We start from the raw sequence: 14,328 nt of genomic DNA, 5'->3' as shown, positions 1-14,328 counted from the left end.
AACCCACTGAAATGCTGTGATCGGATGTTCAGAGAGTTGTGCAGAAGCAAATTCCTGCGAACTGAAGCAACACCATAAAGAAAAGTGGGCAAAAAATTCCTCCACAACAGTGTGAGAAACACACAAATAATTAAAAGTTGTGTAACATAGAACTGCAGCAGTCCTTTGAAAACCTTCTTTTTTATGTATGTATTTGAATTTGAACAGACAGTGTATGACACTTTTCTTTCTCTCTTTCCAGGACCTCAAGGCCAATGAGTCTCGTCTGAGGGATATCAACAAAGTGGCTTCAGAGTTGGAGTCTGAAGGCCTTATGGCTGAGGAGGCCCCCATGGTTCAGGCTCAGGTAGGTGCTACCTCTCTGGATCGTATGTTATTTCACATAAATGAGCCATAATTAGCTGTCCTTTAAAAAAACGGGTTTTTTTTCTCATCTTCAGCAACAAGAGCTGCTTGGTGCTGCTCCTGGCAAGGTTGGTGTAGTTTCTGTTATTTATATTTGCATCCACTATAATAATTAAGACATTTTTTAGATATCATAGCAGTGTGCTTACTTGTATGTCTCATTTGTTGAACAGGATGAAGCGGATTCTAAGACTGCATCTCCATGGAAGGTAAGCTCTAACTAACAGTAATTTACCTCAAGACATCCTCAAACCTTCAGATGATCTTGTAAAGAACATGCATCACCTGAAAATACTTGGCAGCTAGTCAGTCTTAATTTGATACTGTAACCGTGCATGACTGCTCAGTGTTTGATACTTGTGTACCTGTTTCCTGCAATCATGCCCAGAATTACATTTTACTAACATGGGGCATGATGACTCATGACTTTGTAGAATATGATTAGACATTGATGAGACAACTGGAAACTTGTAATTTATTCCTAAGATCCTTTGTAGCGGTTTTCATGTCTCGGGATGTCTCGATTGTAACAAAAACAGATGCATTCTCCTCCAGCCATGGTTGCAGTGCTAGTGAATGGTGTCTCAGTTGGTCTTGTGAGAACCAAGATTAACCCCGGGATTTTCCATAACGCTCTTGACTGGTGTGGTGTTTTTTTTGTGTCCTTCCCTCCATGTCCATGTTTGGTTTACCTTTGACTTTAGAATATACGCTTGGCTGTTCAAACAACGGCTAACTTTAATACAATCAAGGTAAGATAAACAAGTCCAATCCAACCACTCTGCGCATTGTGATCAGAAACACTAACCATACTGTGATAGTGTCACATGATCTATCCCCTCATGTTCACTGAAACCTGACTTCAGTATGAGCAGTGTTCCTCTTGTTGTTTTTAACACAATGCTTCCCGCACCATTTGTCCTGTCCTGATCCTAATTATTGTTGCTGTAATATGAATGACATAATGCATAAGTTATGCTAAACCTGTCATGTTCTTTGTTTGTAATGCACCCAGTTCTGTGCATCTCATCTCCATCATCCACCTACTTTTGTTTGTCCATCGCTGTCTGTGCTCATCAAATACTCAGTGCAAAGTAGCACGAATTGAGCACATTATTTGCATGATTGTGCTTGAGTGAAATATGTTTAATCTAGCTTTCCTTGTGTCACTGTTAAACTGATCTTGAAATGTATCTGTTAGTGTGAATGACTTTGACCCTCTTAGCCACTTTTCCACCAAAAGTGCAAAAAATTTAAAACAGGATCTCTTTTCAGTCCACTGATGTTCTGTGTTTACACTCTAGCCTCAAGATCAGTATATTTTATACGGTCTAACTGCAAAAGCTTAACCAGTTAGATAACTTCATCTTTGCAACCCCAAAGCTTATGAATTATCATAAAGTACCAACCTGTAATTGTGAGCTTTTGGGGATGGAAAGTAATTTCTCTGGAACTGATTTGGGTTTCTGGCCCTGCCGCAGAAGCACTGAGGGTGTTGTGGAAACGTGGCTTAGTTAGGCGCTTTCAGACTGCAGGAGCTTAGGTCCTAAAACTATTGTAGAAAGTTCCCCTTTTCTTTCACCTCGGAGGATTTTAACTTACCTTTACTCAAGATGTGATTGAAGTCCAGACTTTGAATAAAAGCAGAATAACTGTTTAAGATTTCTAGCTATTTCTATGAATGCCACCATAGTTAGTTAGTATATAAATATACAAATATATTTAAAACATAATTTTGAATGAACACTGTTTTTTATTATGTGGATGAAAATGAGTGCCTAACATCAAAATGCACTTGGCAACTTTTTTTGCTGTCTCCTATAGGCTGAAAAACAAAAATAAATCTAAAGATTTCCTCCTTTACTTGAATCTACGTCTCTTCGTACCTCATATTGAGAGTTGCCATACTACTTTTTAATAGTTTGACCTAAAATCCAGTCAAAATATTAAATGAAATAGGAAGAATTAACAATTTTGACTCATCAAAGCTAAGACTTTTCTTCTCGTTACGTGCGTTGTTGTCGTCACCCCGGTGAGAGGTGGGGCAATGTTGACCCCGAAGTTTGTGAATGTGATAACTCAAGAATCATAGTTGTGACTTAGGATTCTTAAATTAATACCATAGGTGCATGTAGTAGGAGGCTGAGGGTAAACTGGCAGCTGCAGGTATTTTTATTTTATTTATTTTTTGGCTATGATTGGCATCCACATAAAAGAAAAAGTATTGTAGAAATGGAAGAAGCTGAAAAAGCATTACAAGGAAGTGAGACCACAAAAGTTGTTTGTAAAGCCGTCTGTGCTTTACACGTGTCACAATAAGTGGATAACATCATTAAATTACAACCAAACCAAACATGGATTGAACTTCCTTTTCAGGCCTGTCGTCATCAAACCCATAAAGCACAATAAACACACAGCATGCTCCTTCTTGTTGTAGGGCCAACTGCAACCTGTTGTGTCACATTGGTTTTCCTATTTTATTGCAAATCCAAAATAAAAAGCACTCAGAGTTGTGCTCCCAGTGAGCCGTTAGCCTCTAGGCAACTGTTCTGTCTGAAAGCGCCTCTTGTTTAGCGTATGCTCATTTCAATTGGTGTACTGCAACTCATCTCAAATGTTACCACTAGCATGAGAAAAACATGCTCCAGACACAGGGAGCAGTGTGTGGGATGAGTGCAGAGTGCTGTTTAATATTGTATGTTATGTGCAGGAGCTGAACAACCGCTGGCGATCCCTGCAACAGCTGGCTGAAGAAAGGAGCAACATGCTGGGCAGTGCACATGAGGTGCAGCGGTTCCACAGGTACAAATCCAAAGTGGGATATCGCCTGTGATCATCAGTCATCGAGTTCACTCTCTGCTTTGTGTTATTTATTAGAGAAACGGGCTTTGGGACATTTTGTCAGCTACAACAATTAACTTGAGTTGTGTTGTGTGTCCTAAGGGATGCTGATGAGACTAAAGAGTGGATTGAGGAGAAGAACCAGGCCTTGAACACTGACAACTACGGTCACGACTTGGCCAGTGTCCAGGCTTTGCAGCGCAAACACGAGGGCTTTGAGAGAGACCTGGCTGCCCTGGGGGATAAGGTCAGATTTACTTTTAGTAATTTTAAGCCTGAAATCTTGTATTTATTTTTTATTAATTTTCCCATTTCTCTACTTAGGTTAACTCTCTTGGAGAGACAGCAGAGCGCTTGATCCAGTCTCACCCTGAAGCGGTGGATGACATCCAGGAGAAATGCACAGAGCTGAACACTGCCTGGAGCAGCCTGGTGGGACGTGCTGACCAGCGCAAAGACAAGCTTGGCAATTCCCATGACCTGCAGCGTTTCCTCTCTGACTTCAGGTGGGGGCGGGACTGCTGGATCCAAAAATGTTTAACATTTTTTGAGGAAAGTGATGTCTTAGAGATATGCAGGGTTTTGACTGACTGCAATTCTTTACTGTGCATAGAGATCTCATGTCCTGGATCAATGGAATCCGAGGATTAGTGTCCTCAGAGGAGCTGGCTAAGGATGTGACTGGAGCCGAGGCCCTTTTAGAAAGACACCAGGTATCAAATATTTAGTCTTGTTCTTTCTTTGCGTGTTTTCCGATATAAGTTATTGCTTAACTCTAACTGTCTTCTTTCTTGTTTGTTTTTCTCTCTCCAGGAACACCGTACAGAGATTGATGCTCGGGCTGGTACTTTCCAGGCGTTTGAACAGTTCGGACAGCAGCTGCTGGCTCGAGGCCACTATGCTAGTCCTGAGATTCAGCAAAAACTTGAGGCTTTAGACCGTGAGCGCGCTGATCTGGAGAAGGCCTGGGTGCAGCGCCGCATGATGTTGGATCAGTGCCTAGAACTCCAGGTAATGACATCCTTGGACATGAAGCAGACAGTTAAAGACCATATATCAGCCACTGAAGGTTGTTTGTCCATCCACAGCTTTTTAACAGAGACTGTGAGCAGGCTGAGAACTGGATGGCAGCTCGTGAAGCCTTCCTCGCCAGTGATGACAAGGGTGACTCCCTGGACAGTGTGGAGGCCCTCATTAAGAAACATGAAGACTTTGACAAGGCCATCAACGTTCAGGTCAGTGAGGCATTTCGTTGCTCCGTGAAAGCTTTGAAAACTGACTGCTATTACCCTTTTTTCTCTTGATCATTAAATCCTGGCTTGATTTACAGGAGGAGAAGATTGCTGCTTTGCAGTCTTTTGCTGACCAGTTGATTGGAGCCGACCATTACGCCAAACCTGAGATTCTTAACCGCCGCAATGAAGTTCTTGACAGGTAGAAAACGTGGCTGTTAAACTTGATCACTGACACAATCCTAATTTACAGATGCTCAAGTTGTGCAATAAAGTAGTTTTGTGGACAGTTGCATTTGCATTTAGAAGTTGTTGCTTGCACTACAAAAGGGGAGCTTAATTCAAAACGCACAGACGTTAATGACGCCGCGAAATAGATAATATAAATAATAAATAAATAATAAATAATAAATAATAATAAAATAATAAGACTCACCTGAGAAAAAGCAGGAGAAACATTTGGAGTTTCTAAATCCACAGCTTGTAAAATAATGAGGAAGCAATAACACACAGGTGTGCTGTGCAACAGAACAAGGCCTGGACTCTCATAGAAAACAAAAGGACCGTTTCCATGGTTGAAAAAAGAAAAGTCTCTGCTATGATAAATAACTTCCAGTTGCATTGTGTCAGGAGATGAGCACGGTTGTGTGTTATCCTGTGCAGAGCCTACACACAGCTCTGTGGGCCTTTGTCTAAATTTTGTAACTGTTGTAACATATTTACAACCAAGGTTCTGTTCTATTCTTGCTTGTGCTGGTGGTAGTCCTTCAGCCACCTGCAAAGAAGAGTGCAGTTACAACAGACGAAGCGCTGAAGTGAAACCAGTATTTGACCTACTCACAGTCAAGGATGTTTGAAGGACTTTTGTGGAGGTGTCAGTGGACTCTCCATATGAAAACACTAAAGATAAAGATAATGCATTGCCTTATTTTATTTTATTTATTTCATCCCCTCAAACTGATTTAAAAAATGGCAACAAAACAAATCGGTCAGCTTTGGACTGTAAATGGAAATAGAGGCCTCCGAGTTGAATATTCTCACTTTCTAATGAACACAAAAAACTTGATTTTATGAGCTAATTCATTGTTATGACAGAACGACCACTACAGCTTTGCAGTTTATACACTGTGTACATATCATAGCTTAAATTATATAGTCTTCTAACACTGGGCTTAAACTCACCTGAAGAACAATATTCTCATTACTCCCTACATCTACATCTTGAATTGTACCATTATTTATGATGAGGTGATAAGAAAAGCTACATTTTCTTTGTTCACATATCAGAAAGTTTTGGGGGGAAAATCATACATGAGATCTCCCTATGGGGTGGCTGTAGCTCAGGAGGTAGAGCAGGTCACCTACTGATCGGAAGGTTGGTGGTTCGATCCTTGGCTCCTCCAGTCTGCATGTCAAGTATCCTTGGGCAAGATACTAACCCCAAGTTGCTCTCCGATGCGTCCATCGGAGTATGAATGTGTGTGAATGTAGTTAAATTGCACTAAGTATAGATAAAGTGCTTGTGAGAATGGGTGTGATTGGGTGAATGTGGCATGTTGTATAGAGCGCTTTGAGTGCTCCGAGAGAGTAGAAAAGCGCTATATAAGAATCAGTCCATTTACCATTTACCATTTACCAAAGCATCAAGAATCTGCCAAACAAACCCGTGGCCGATTCTGTAAAATGTTTGTGTGCTGTGTTTGAGCTTGCCTTTAAAAGCTAATTTAATGATGTTTGAAAGGTGGCGCCGGCTGAAGGCACAGATGATCGAAAAGCGCTCCAAGCTGGGTGAATCCCAGACCCTGCAGCAGTTTAGTCGTGATGTGGATGAAATTGAGGCTTGGATCAGTGAGAAACTACAGACTGCAACTGATGAGTCTTACAAGGATCCCACCAACATCCAGGTACGCACTTGGGAAACCCGACTCGGAGCTGAAGCTCTGCTGCACATACAGAACGAGTTTTAAATGGGAATGTACATCTCACATATGGATTTAGTGCAGAAATATGAGATAATTTACTTACGTTCTAAGGCAAGGGGCTAATCCAAATATAAACATTGTTTGTCTGTTTTGCCTTGTTGATACTCTTTACCTGATCCCTTCCAGTGCCCTGTCTGCAGTAAGACTGAATCTTTCTCTCACTCTTATTTTGTTTTTATAGCTGTCCAAGCTGCTGGTAAGTCTGAGTAGTGTGTCAGCTGACTAACAAGCAAGCAGAATATCTGCTGTGTGTCTATGTCTGTGCTATGTGTGTAGACACAATAGAGCGTGATAAGCATTCCAACCATCCTCATCCAGCACTGTTGAGTGCCAGCTTCTTTTCACTTGAGTTTCAATTCAACTCATTCATTCTTCTTTAATTCTGTGTTAATTTTGTACTTTATCCCAGGTTAGTTTATCAAAGACTGCTGGTTGGTGGGTGTGACTTCCACTTTTATGTTGATTTCTTGGTTGAGGAGCTATTTTAAGCTTGCTTCAGATGTTTAAATCCAGACTCAAACTGATTAGAGTAATGATTAGATAGCACTACATACTGATAGCTGTGGAATTTTCCACTGGTGCCATTGCATCTCTTCAGAGCAGCTGTAAAGGAAACGGATGGATATAAACAAGAAGCAACTTTGTAGCAACTCCTCCCCCTCTTTATTTCCTTAAAGTCAGGTCCGTTGCAGACATTGCTGCCATTTTGTGTTGTTTACTCATTTGTTTTATGTGTCTGTCAGTGTCTTGACACATTGCCTGTCATAGTTGCTTTTAGTTTTTTTTGTGTCTTTGTACATTAAAGTGTTTCCGTTACAATAATTATATAAACTAATTTACATCTGACGTTAATATCGACTGCATAGCAGTTCGTTGGCTTTAATTTTGGCTTTTGCATTGAATGTAAGTATGAAAGCATTGCTGCGTTAAATGACTTTGTGAAGCTGTGAGCTGTAAATATTTCCACCGTTAATAAGGATGATGTAGTTCTAATGTTGTGGTTCTTTCCCCATCTGTGTCCACCGTCAGAGTAAGCATCAGAAACATCAGGCGTTTGAGGCCGAGCTGCACGCCAATGCAGACAGAATTCGTGGAGTCATTGACACAGGCAACGCCCTGATCCAGAGAGGAGCCTGTGCCGGCAGCGAGGATGCAGTCAAGGTGCATTTATCAAGTGTGCATACTGTGGAACATTTTACCTGTCAGCACCTATACATGAATGTCATGACTATAGTGACCAAAATGAAGACTATCAGTAGAACGTGTTTAAATAGCATGATGCTGACCATTTTATTTTACCAGATTTTACAGTGAACAAGAAAATGTCCTGTGCAAATAAGGGTTAGAGAACAGAACATATTAAATATTGAAAATAATCATTTGTTTTTGTTTTTTTTAATGAACGTGAAGCCGATCCCTCACATAGATTTCCACTTCTCTGAACAGAACATACATGGCAGCATCGTTTTATGTCAAAAAACGGAGATCTGATGTACAAACCTATAAGCTGTACCTGTCTGTTGCGTAGGCACGTCTCAGTGCTTTGGATGAACAGTGGCAGTTCCTCGTCAACAAATCTGCAGAAAAGAGCCAGAAACTCAAAGAGGCCAACAAGCAGCAGAACTTCAATACTGGCATCAAGGACTTTGACTTCTGGCTCTCTGAGGTAACAATCTGCTTGCCGACTATAAACACTGGTACTAACAGAAATTAGATGATCTCAAAGACTGATGCATGGTGTTGTTTCTCAGGTGGAAGCCCTTCTTGCCTCTGAGGATTATGGAAAGGATCTGGCTTCAGTCAACAATCTGCTGAAGAAACACCAGCTGCTGGAGGCTGATATTTCTGCCCATGAGGTACAAAGCTAATTTTTTTATATAAATGTATATCATTCTCTACACAATACATACTAAAGTAAAGACTCAAACGCAAGTTGTCTAGAATAAAATACAGTGAAGTTCTCTCACCATATTTTTTCTGCTTGCAGGATCGTCTGAAGGATCTGAACGGCCAGGCCGACAGCCTGATGGCCAGCAATGCTTTCGATACTACTCAGGTGAAGGACAAGCGTGATGCTGTCAACGGCCGCTTCGCTAAAATCAAGAATATGGCAGCCAGCCGTCGTGCTAAACTAAACGAATCCCACCGCCTGCACCAGTTTTTCAGAGACCTGGATGATGAAGAGTCTTGGATCAAGTAAGAAAGTGCCCTATGTTCATATTATTTCTATGAGGAGAATCTCCACTTAAACATGTGAAATTCTGCCGGTGTCCCACACAGAGAGAAGAAGCTACTTGTGAGTTCGGAGGACTATGGACGTGATTTGACAGGAGTACAGAATCTGAGGAAGAAACACAAGAGGCTGGAGGCTGAGCTTGGAGCCCACGAGCCAGCCATCCAGGTAGAATTTGTCATATTCATTCTTTAAGATTTTTCTACTTAGCCTAAGGAAAATTAAGCGATCCAGATATTATACAGTACCGCTGGTTTCATATTTTCTTTTCAAAATTTGAGACCAGCTGACATTTAGTCCCTTCCACACGGGAAAATGATCCAAGGCTTGGTTATGACTAGATGGATGGCACGGTGGTTAGCATTGTTGCCTCACAGCAAGAAGGTCCCGAGTTTGCATGTTCTCCCCATGTTTGCGTGGTTCTATCCGGGTACTCCAGCTTCCTCCCACAGTTCAAGGACATGTAGTTAAACTCTGAAGGGTTTACTCTAAATTGCCACATTGTGAATTTGTCAATTATGCTGTAAAATTCTTGTAGAATGGCTGATTGGATCTGTGTTGTGTGTGTTCCAAGTCTGTGCTGGACACTGGGAAGAAGTTGTCAGATGACAACACTATTGGCCAGGAGGAGATCCAGCAGAGGCTCGCCCAGTTTGTTGACCACTGGAAAGAACTTAAGGACTTATCTGGAGCGAGGTGGGCTCCCTGGGTTACACACATTCACCCAACTCACACACACACACTCTTACACATCTGCTTTTGTCTGTGTTTGTGGTCCCAGAGGAAAGAGGCTTGAGGAATCGTTGGAGTACCAGCAATTTGTGGCGAATGTGGAAGAAGAAGAAGCCTGGATTAATGAGAAGTTGAATCTAGTGGGAAGTGAGGACTACGGAGACACACTTGCTGCTGTGCAGGTGCTTCATTGTTACACTATGTTGCATAACAGATCCTGAAATGAGGCTTGTTGATGGGTTTTACTGATTATAACTGAAAATTATTGTTTTTAACAGGGTTTACTGAAAAAGCATGAAGCATTTGAGACTGATTTCACTGTACACAGAGACAGAGTGAATGATGTGTGTGCTAACGGAGAGGAGCTCATCAAGAAGGTACCTGCTGTGCTCCATACCGAGTAAAAACACTGTTTTGCAACTATATCAAGCAGTAGAGCTGAAAGAAAAGTTCCCAACATGGCTTTTGTGTATTTGCAACAGAACAATCATCATGTGGACAACATCAGTGCCAAGATGTCAGCTCTGCGAGGAAAAGTGTCTGAGCTGGAGAGGGCTGCAGCACAGAGGAAGGCCAAGCTGGACGAAAACTCTGCCTTCCTGCAGTTCAACTGGAAGGCCGACGTTGTGGAATCCTGGATCGGTACAATAACAGTTTGTTCAGTCTCTTCTATAAAAGTCTATCATGAATATGTGACAAAGTACTATATAGATGCCAGTATAGTTCTACTTTTAGTGTACACCTTCCATAAGTGTTTAATAAGAGATGATAGTCATTGTACTCAGTTTATTAGTGTTAATCCAGATTAAGCAATATCTTTCATATTTTTTCTTCAGTTACAGTTTTAGTTTCATGCTTTTTGTCACCTGAGTTTACAATGGGTGTGTATGGGATGGCATGTTGGCTGTTTCAGTGAGAGGACCAACTGCTCGAGTTTCAGAAATGATAAAAATGAATCTTAAAAATTTCTTTCAACTGCTGCTGTGTCCAGCGTTCACTCTATAGCAGTCGTTTTAGCCTCAAAACATGGCCACCACTGCCCACTTTCCAACGATGCTTTTCTAGAAGTTATAACTTTGTAAACTTTTTGAACTGTGTGGATCCAAGTGAAGGGAGTAACCGTAATTTCTAACCGACTGATAGAGATCTATTTTTCAGTAAGTAGTTTCTCTCAGCAGCACTTTTTAACCACATTTTTGACACCAGGAATATTTTAAAAAAAAAAACACTGTTTTGTAGAACAAGTCCTTGAGACTTTCACCTTGATAGGAGTGGTGGTCTTGAATTTATAAGCAGTTTTTCAGCAGGTGCACCGAGGCAGATTTGACAGGGATTTGTCACAGAGTAACAGTATGTCAGTAGTTACTGCTGTCTAACCTAAAGCTGTTGGCTCCATTTTCAGTTTATGATGATTGGCACATGAACTTCAGGGCTATTTTTCATTGGTGGATTTGTCTTCAGCAGACAGCTGGTTCAAATCTGGCCAGTTGGAGGCAGTTCATGAATTTTAGAATTAACTTTTCTAACCCGATGATTAGAAGTGAAGTCATTTCTCTGCCGTGGATTCAATTGAGATTTTTTTTCGGAGATTTTCTTTTGTCAGTATTTTTCTAATGTACATTTTAAAGATATTCAGCCACTTCTGCGTGAACTTTGGCTTTCAGGTGATGATTTGGTCTATTTCAGCTCATTCAACTTTTTTTCCACCAAAGCTTCAGCAATTATTTTTCTGTAGGAAATGCATTCTGTAGTTTCCTGCGTTACCATAATTTATAACTTGCACTTTGTGTTTAGGTGAGAAAGAAAACAGCCTGAAGACTGACGACTATGGCAGAGACCTGTCCTCTGTGCAAACGCTGCTTACCAAACAGGTCCGCCCTCACCCAGAAAAGTTCCCTGTTTTTCATCCACACCATTTTGTTGTTTTGCTCTGTGCTGGGCCTCGCTGTTTGTCATCATATATGGATTTGGATGAGCAGATTACCATCAATTCTATAACACTGCAGATGGAAATAACATACATCCTAGACTAGTGCAATCCTGATCTTTTTGTATCTCCATGTACAGGAGACGTTTGATGCTGGCCTGCAGGCCTTCCAGCAGGAGGGCATCACCAATATTACAACTCTGAAAGACCAGCTGCTGGCTGCCAAACACGTCCAGTCAAAAGCCATCGAAGCTCGTCACGCTTCCCTAATGAAACGCTGGAATCAGCTACTGTCGAACTCTGCTGCACGCAAGAAGAAGCTTCTGGAAGCCCAGGAACATTTCAGAAAGGTAAATAAATGTTTTAAGTTCCCCTCTCAAATCAGAGCATTTTATCAATCCCGAGGGACTTATCTTAAAGTTTGACTCATTTTAAGGATCCTGTCTTCTCTCCTTCTTCTCTAGGTCGAAGACTTGTTCTTGACATTTGCTAAAAAGGCGTCAGCCTTTAACAGCTGGTTTGAGAATGCTGAGGAGGATTTGACAGACCCTGTGAGGTGCAACTCTCTGGAGGAGATCAAAGCCCTGCGTGAAGCCCACGAGGCTTTCCGTTCCTCACTGAGCTCAGCTCAAGCCGACTTTAACCAACTGGCAGAACTGGACCAACAGATCAAGAGCTACCAGGTGGTGTCCAATCCCTACACCTGGTTCACCATGGAGGCCCTGGAGGAGACTTGGAGGAACCTGCAGAAGATCATCAAGGTTCTCCATGATAGAATATGTACTCCTTAAATTCACAAATGCACTTCTGCACTTCTTCTGTTGGCTTTTCCAATGACATATCTCCACGTGCATATCGTTTCTTACCAGCAAACTTTGATTTGGCTTTTTACTTTTCTGTTTATTGGAAATATTCTACAATATACAAACTATCTGCCTTATCTTCCTCTTTAAACCAGCTCACTCTGCCATTTCTTAATTTATGTCTGAACCATCATTGCTTCGCATCTTTGTACACATGCAAAGATGTGAAGTGTGCACACAGACAATGGTGGTGTAGTGTAGATTTGTGTGCCTTCAGTTCAGTTTAACTGTTGCGTTCTCCGTAAATGTGTGTAGGAGCGTGAGCTAGAGCTGCAGAAGGAGCAGAGGAGGCAGGAGGAAAACGACAAGCTGCGTCAGGAGTTCGCGCAGCACGCCAACGCCTTCCACCAGTGGCTACAGGAGACCAGGTAAAGGATGTGCTTATCCAGCTGACCCTCTGATTCATGTGGCGTTTGTGCTGTGTGGCTCAGGCTGCTTTATCAGAAGTGCTGAGTAATCTTGTGGTTTTAGAAGACAGGCTGTCTCAGTTACATGATTTAAAAACGCTGCTACTGACTGAAGTTTGTGTAAAGGTGCTCTCTGCATTGTTGCATGTCTGTGTTTGTGCTGAGGTAATATTAGGTAGATTTACACAAAGCACGTCGACCTGTGGTACGTTGGCAAGTAACCAAGTGTGATGCTGTATCGTCATCTCATGTTGTTAACGTGTATTTCTCTCTCTCTTTGTCCCTCCTTCCCCGTCGCTGCTTGGGATCACTGTGCTAATCAGGACATATCTTCTGGATGGGTTAATATCACTTAAACTTTTCTTATGATTAAGTGTGTGTGGTTGTGAAAGTGATGTAGGATGTGAAAGTAAATCTTGATCTCAAAGGTGGGTGATGTTTAGAAATGATCTCCTTCCATGTTTTTGTGTGCTGTCTAATCTCTGGTTCTTCTGGGGCTTTCTCTTATCCCCATAGTGCCCTTAGGGCTGTGACCTCATGCACTTAGGTTTAAAAGAATAGCACACTGAGCCCTGGTGTGCTCAGCAGCACCTAGCTACTCCACTAACACTCAGTCCTTAAACTTTAAACACCAGGCAGCTCTGCTTTCAAACAGTAGTCTGTTCCCGTGTACAACAGGTAAGGAAACTGCAAACAGTTTGAATCTATAATCTGCTACAAATTAAAATGCCTGCTCACACATGCGGCACCTTTTTATAATTAGACAGATGAGCTGTCAGTGGAGGATGAATAGGGCCAATCTGTGAGCGTATTGGGATGTCTAGCAGTGCAGTCAATCTACACCAAACTCTGGAGTTACAAAAACAACGAAACAACGATGGAAGAGCCAAAAAGTGTAGTTCCTCTAATGGCCACTTGAGTCTGCTTTCACAGACTACCAATTTTACAGCAGAAATATACACGTTTACCTGGAAGCACGAACCATTTTCGTCTCTGAATAGTTTCAGAGGTTCTTGGTCTTCTACATTGGCACTGTCAAAGTAACAAAGTGAAACATCAATGCAAGAATTACCTCAAAGTTAGTCTTTGATTTTAATGTGTTGTGGCTGATGAATGTATATTCACACAAACATGAAGTGTACTTCTCATGCATGCATGCAGTGACTTTAGGGTCCACATCATTCCCTGTAACAGAAAACTGATTGTCACACTGATGATCCGCTGCAGTTTCCACTCCTCTCTGCATGGTTTGGATTATCATTAAATTTATATTATGAAAGCTGCTCTTCTATGTGGCAGTTAAGTCAGCATAAAAACGCTCAACTTTCAAATGGGAGGAAAACAGTTTGATCTTAGAGGTGACGGCCCAAATTATACATTAAAGACGCCGAATTATTTGGATCTGCGAACACTGTTTGGTGCATCATTTAGAGTGGTTTTTGTGGGAACACTGGGTGTAGAAGAGTGTGTGCAATCCTATTAACAGAGTGTGTGTGAGATTGATTCCAAACATTATCTACGTTTCTGCTTTTATAATAACTCCTTGTTGCTGTCAGGTCATGTATGGTGGAAGAGTCTGGTACCCTTGAATCCCAACTGGAGGCCACCAAGGTAAATACTCATGGATAGGTTGTTTGATTTTTGGGGTTTTCTTACTATTATTACAGCAGGGGTGTCGAATCCCAGGCCTCAAGGTCCTGCAGGTT

At 41.6% G+C, this 14,328-nt stretch overlaps 1 protein-coding gene across 4 annotated transcripts in view; it reads left to right on the top strand.

Annotated features, from left to right (window-relative positions):
- sptan1 (spectrin alpha, non-erythrocytic 1) overlaps positions 1-14,328 on the top strand; it is a 35,574-nt gene that overhangs the window by 18,571 nt on the left and 2,675 nt on the right. For 2 of the 4 annotated variants that reach the window (XM_087844024.1, XM_087844022.1), the window contains 28 exons: positions 242-346; positions 441-473; positions 579-614; positions 1,110-1,157; positions 3,116-3,207; positions 3,349-3,493; positions 3,571-3,752; positions 3,860-3,959; positions 4,060-4,257; positions 4,335-4,481; positions 4,577-4,680; positions 6,220-6,382; positions 6,642-6,656; positions 7,490-7,621; positions 7,989-8,126; positions 8,212-8,316; positions 8,448-8,656; positions 8,741-8,861; positions 9,268-9,389; positions 9,475-9,607; positions 9,704-9,802; positions 9,908-10,067; positions 11,220-11,296; positions 11,493-11,702; positions 11,817-12,113; positions 12,471-12,583; positions 12,946-12,963; positions 14,179-14,233. In XM_087844024.1, the coding sequence (XP_087700150.1) occupies positions 242-346; positions 441-473; positions 579-614; positions 1,110-1,157; positions 3,116-3,207; positions 3,349-3,493; positions 3,571-3,752; positions 3,860-3,959; positions 4,060-4,257; positions 4,335-4,481; positions 4,577-4,680; positions 6,220-6,382; positions 6,642-6,656; positions 7,490-7,621; positions 7,989-8,126; positions 8,212-8,316; positions 8,448-8,656; positions 8,741-8,861; positions 9,268-9,389; positions 9,475-9,607; positions 9,704-9,802; positions 9,908-10,067; positions 11,220-11,296; positions 11,493-11,702; positions 11,817-12,113; positions 12,471-12,583; positions 12,946-12,963; positions 14,179-14,233 (3,357 nt within the window). The remainder of the gene's footprint in view (positions 1-241; positions 347-440; positions 474-578; positions 615-1,109; positions 1,158-3,115; positions 3,208-3,348; positions 3,494-3,570; positions 3,753-3,859; positions 3,960-4,059; positions 4,258-4,334; positions 4,482-4,576; positions 4,681-6,219; positions 6,383-6,641; positions 6,657-7,489; positions 7,622-7,988; positions 8,127-8,211; positions 8,317-8,447; positions 8,657-8,740; positions 8,862-9,267; positions 9,390-9,474; positions 9,608-9,703; positions 9,803-9,907; positions 10,068-11,219; positions 11,297-11,492; positions 11,703-11,816; positions 12,114-12,470; positions 12,584-12,945; positions 12,964-14,178; positions 14,234-14,328) is intronic. The other 2 variants (XM_087844025.1, XM_087844023.1) reach the window with 2 other exon arrangements.

Source organism: Neolamprologus brichardi, chromosome 7 (assembly GCF_056152115.1).
Source record: "Neolamprologus brichardi isolate AB-2024 chromosome 7, ASM5615211v1, whole genome shotgun sequence".
Lineage (NCBI taxonomy): Eukaryota > Metazoa > Chordata > Actinopteri > Cichliformes > Cichlidae > Neolamprologus > Neolamprologus brichardi.
The sequence above is the reverse complement of the archived record's forward strand: the minus strand, read 5'-3'. Positions and strand labels throughout refer to the sequence as shown.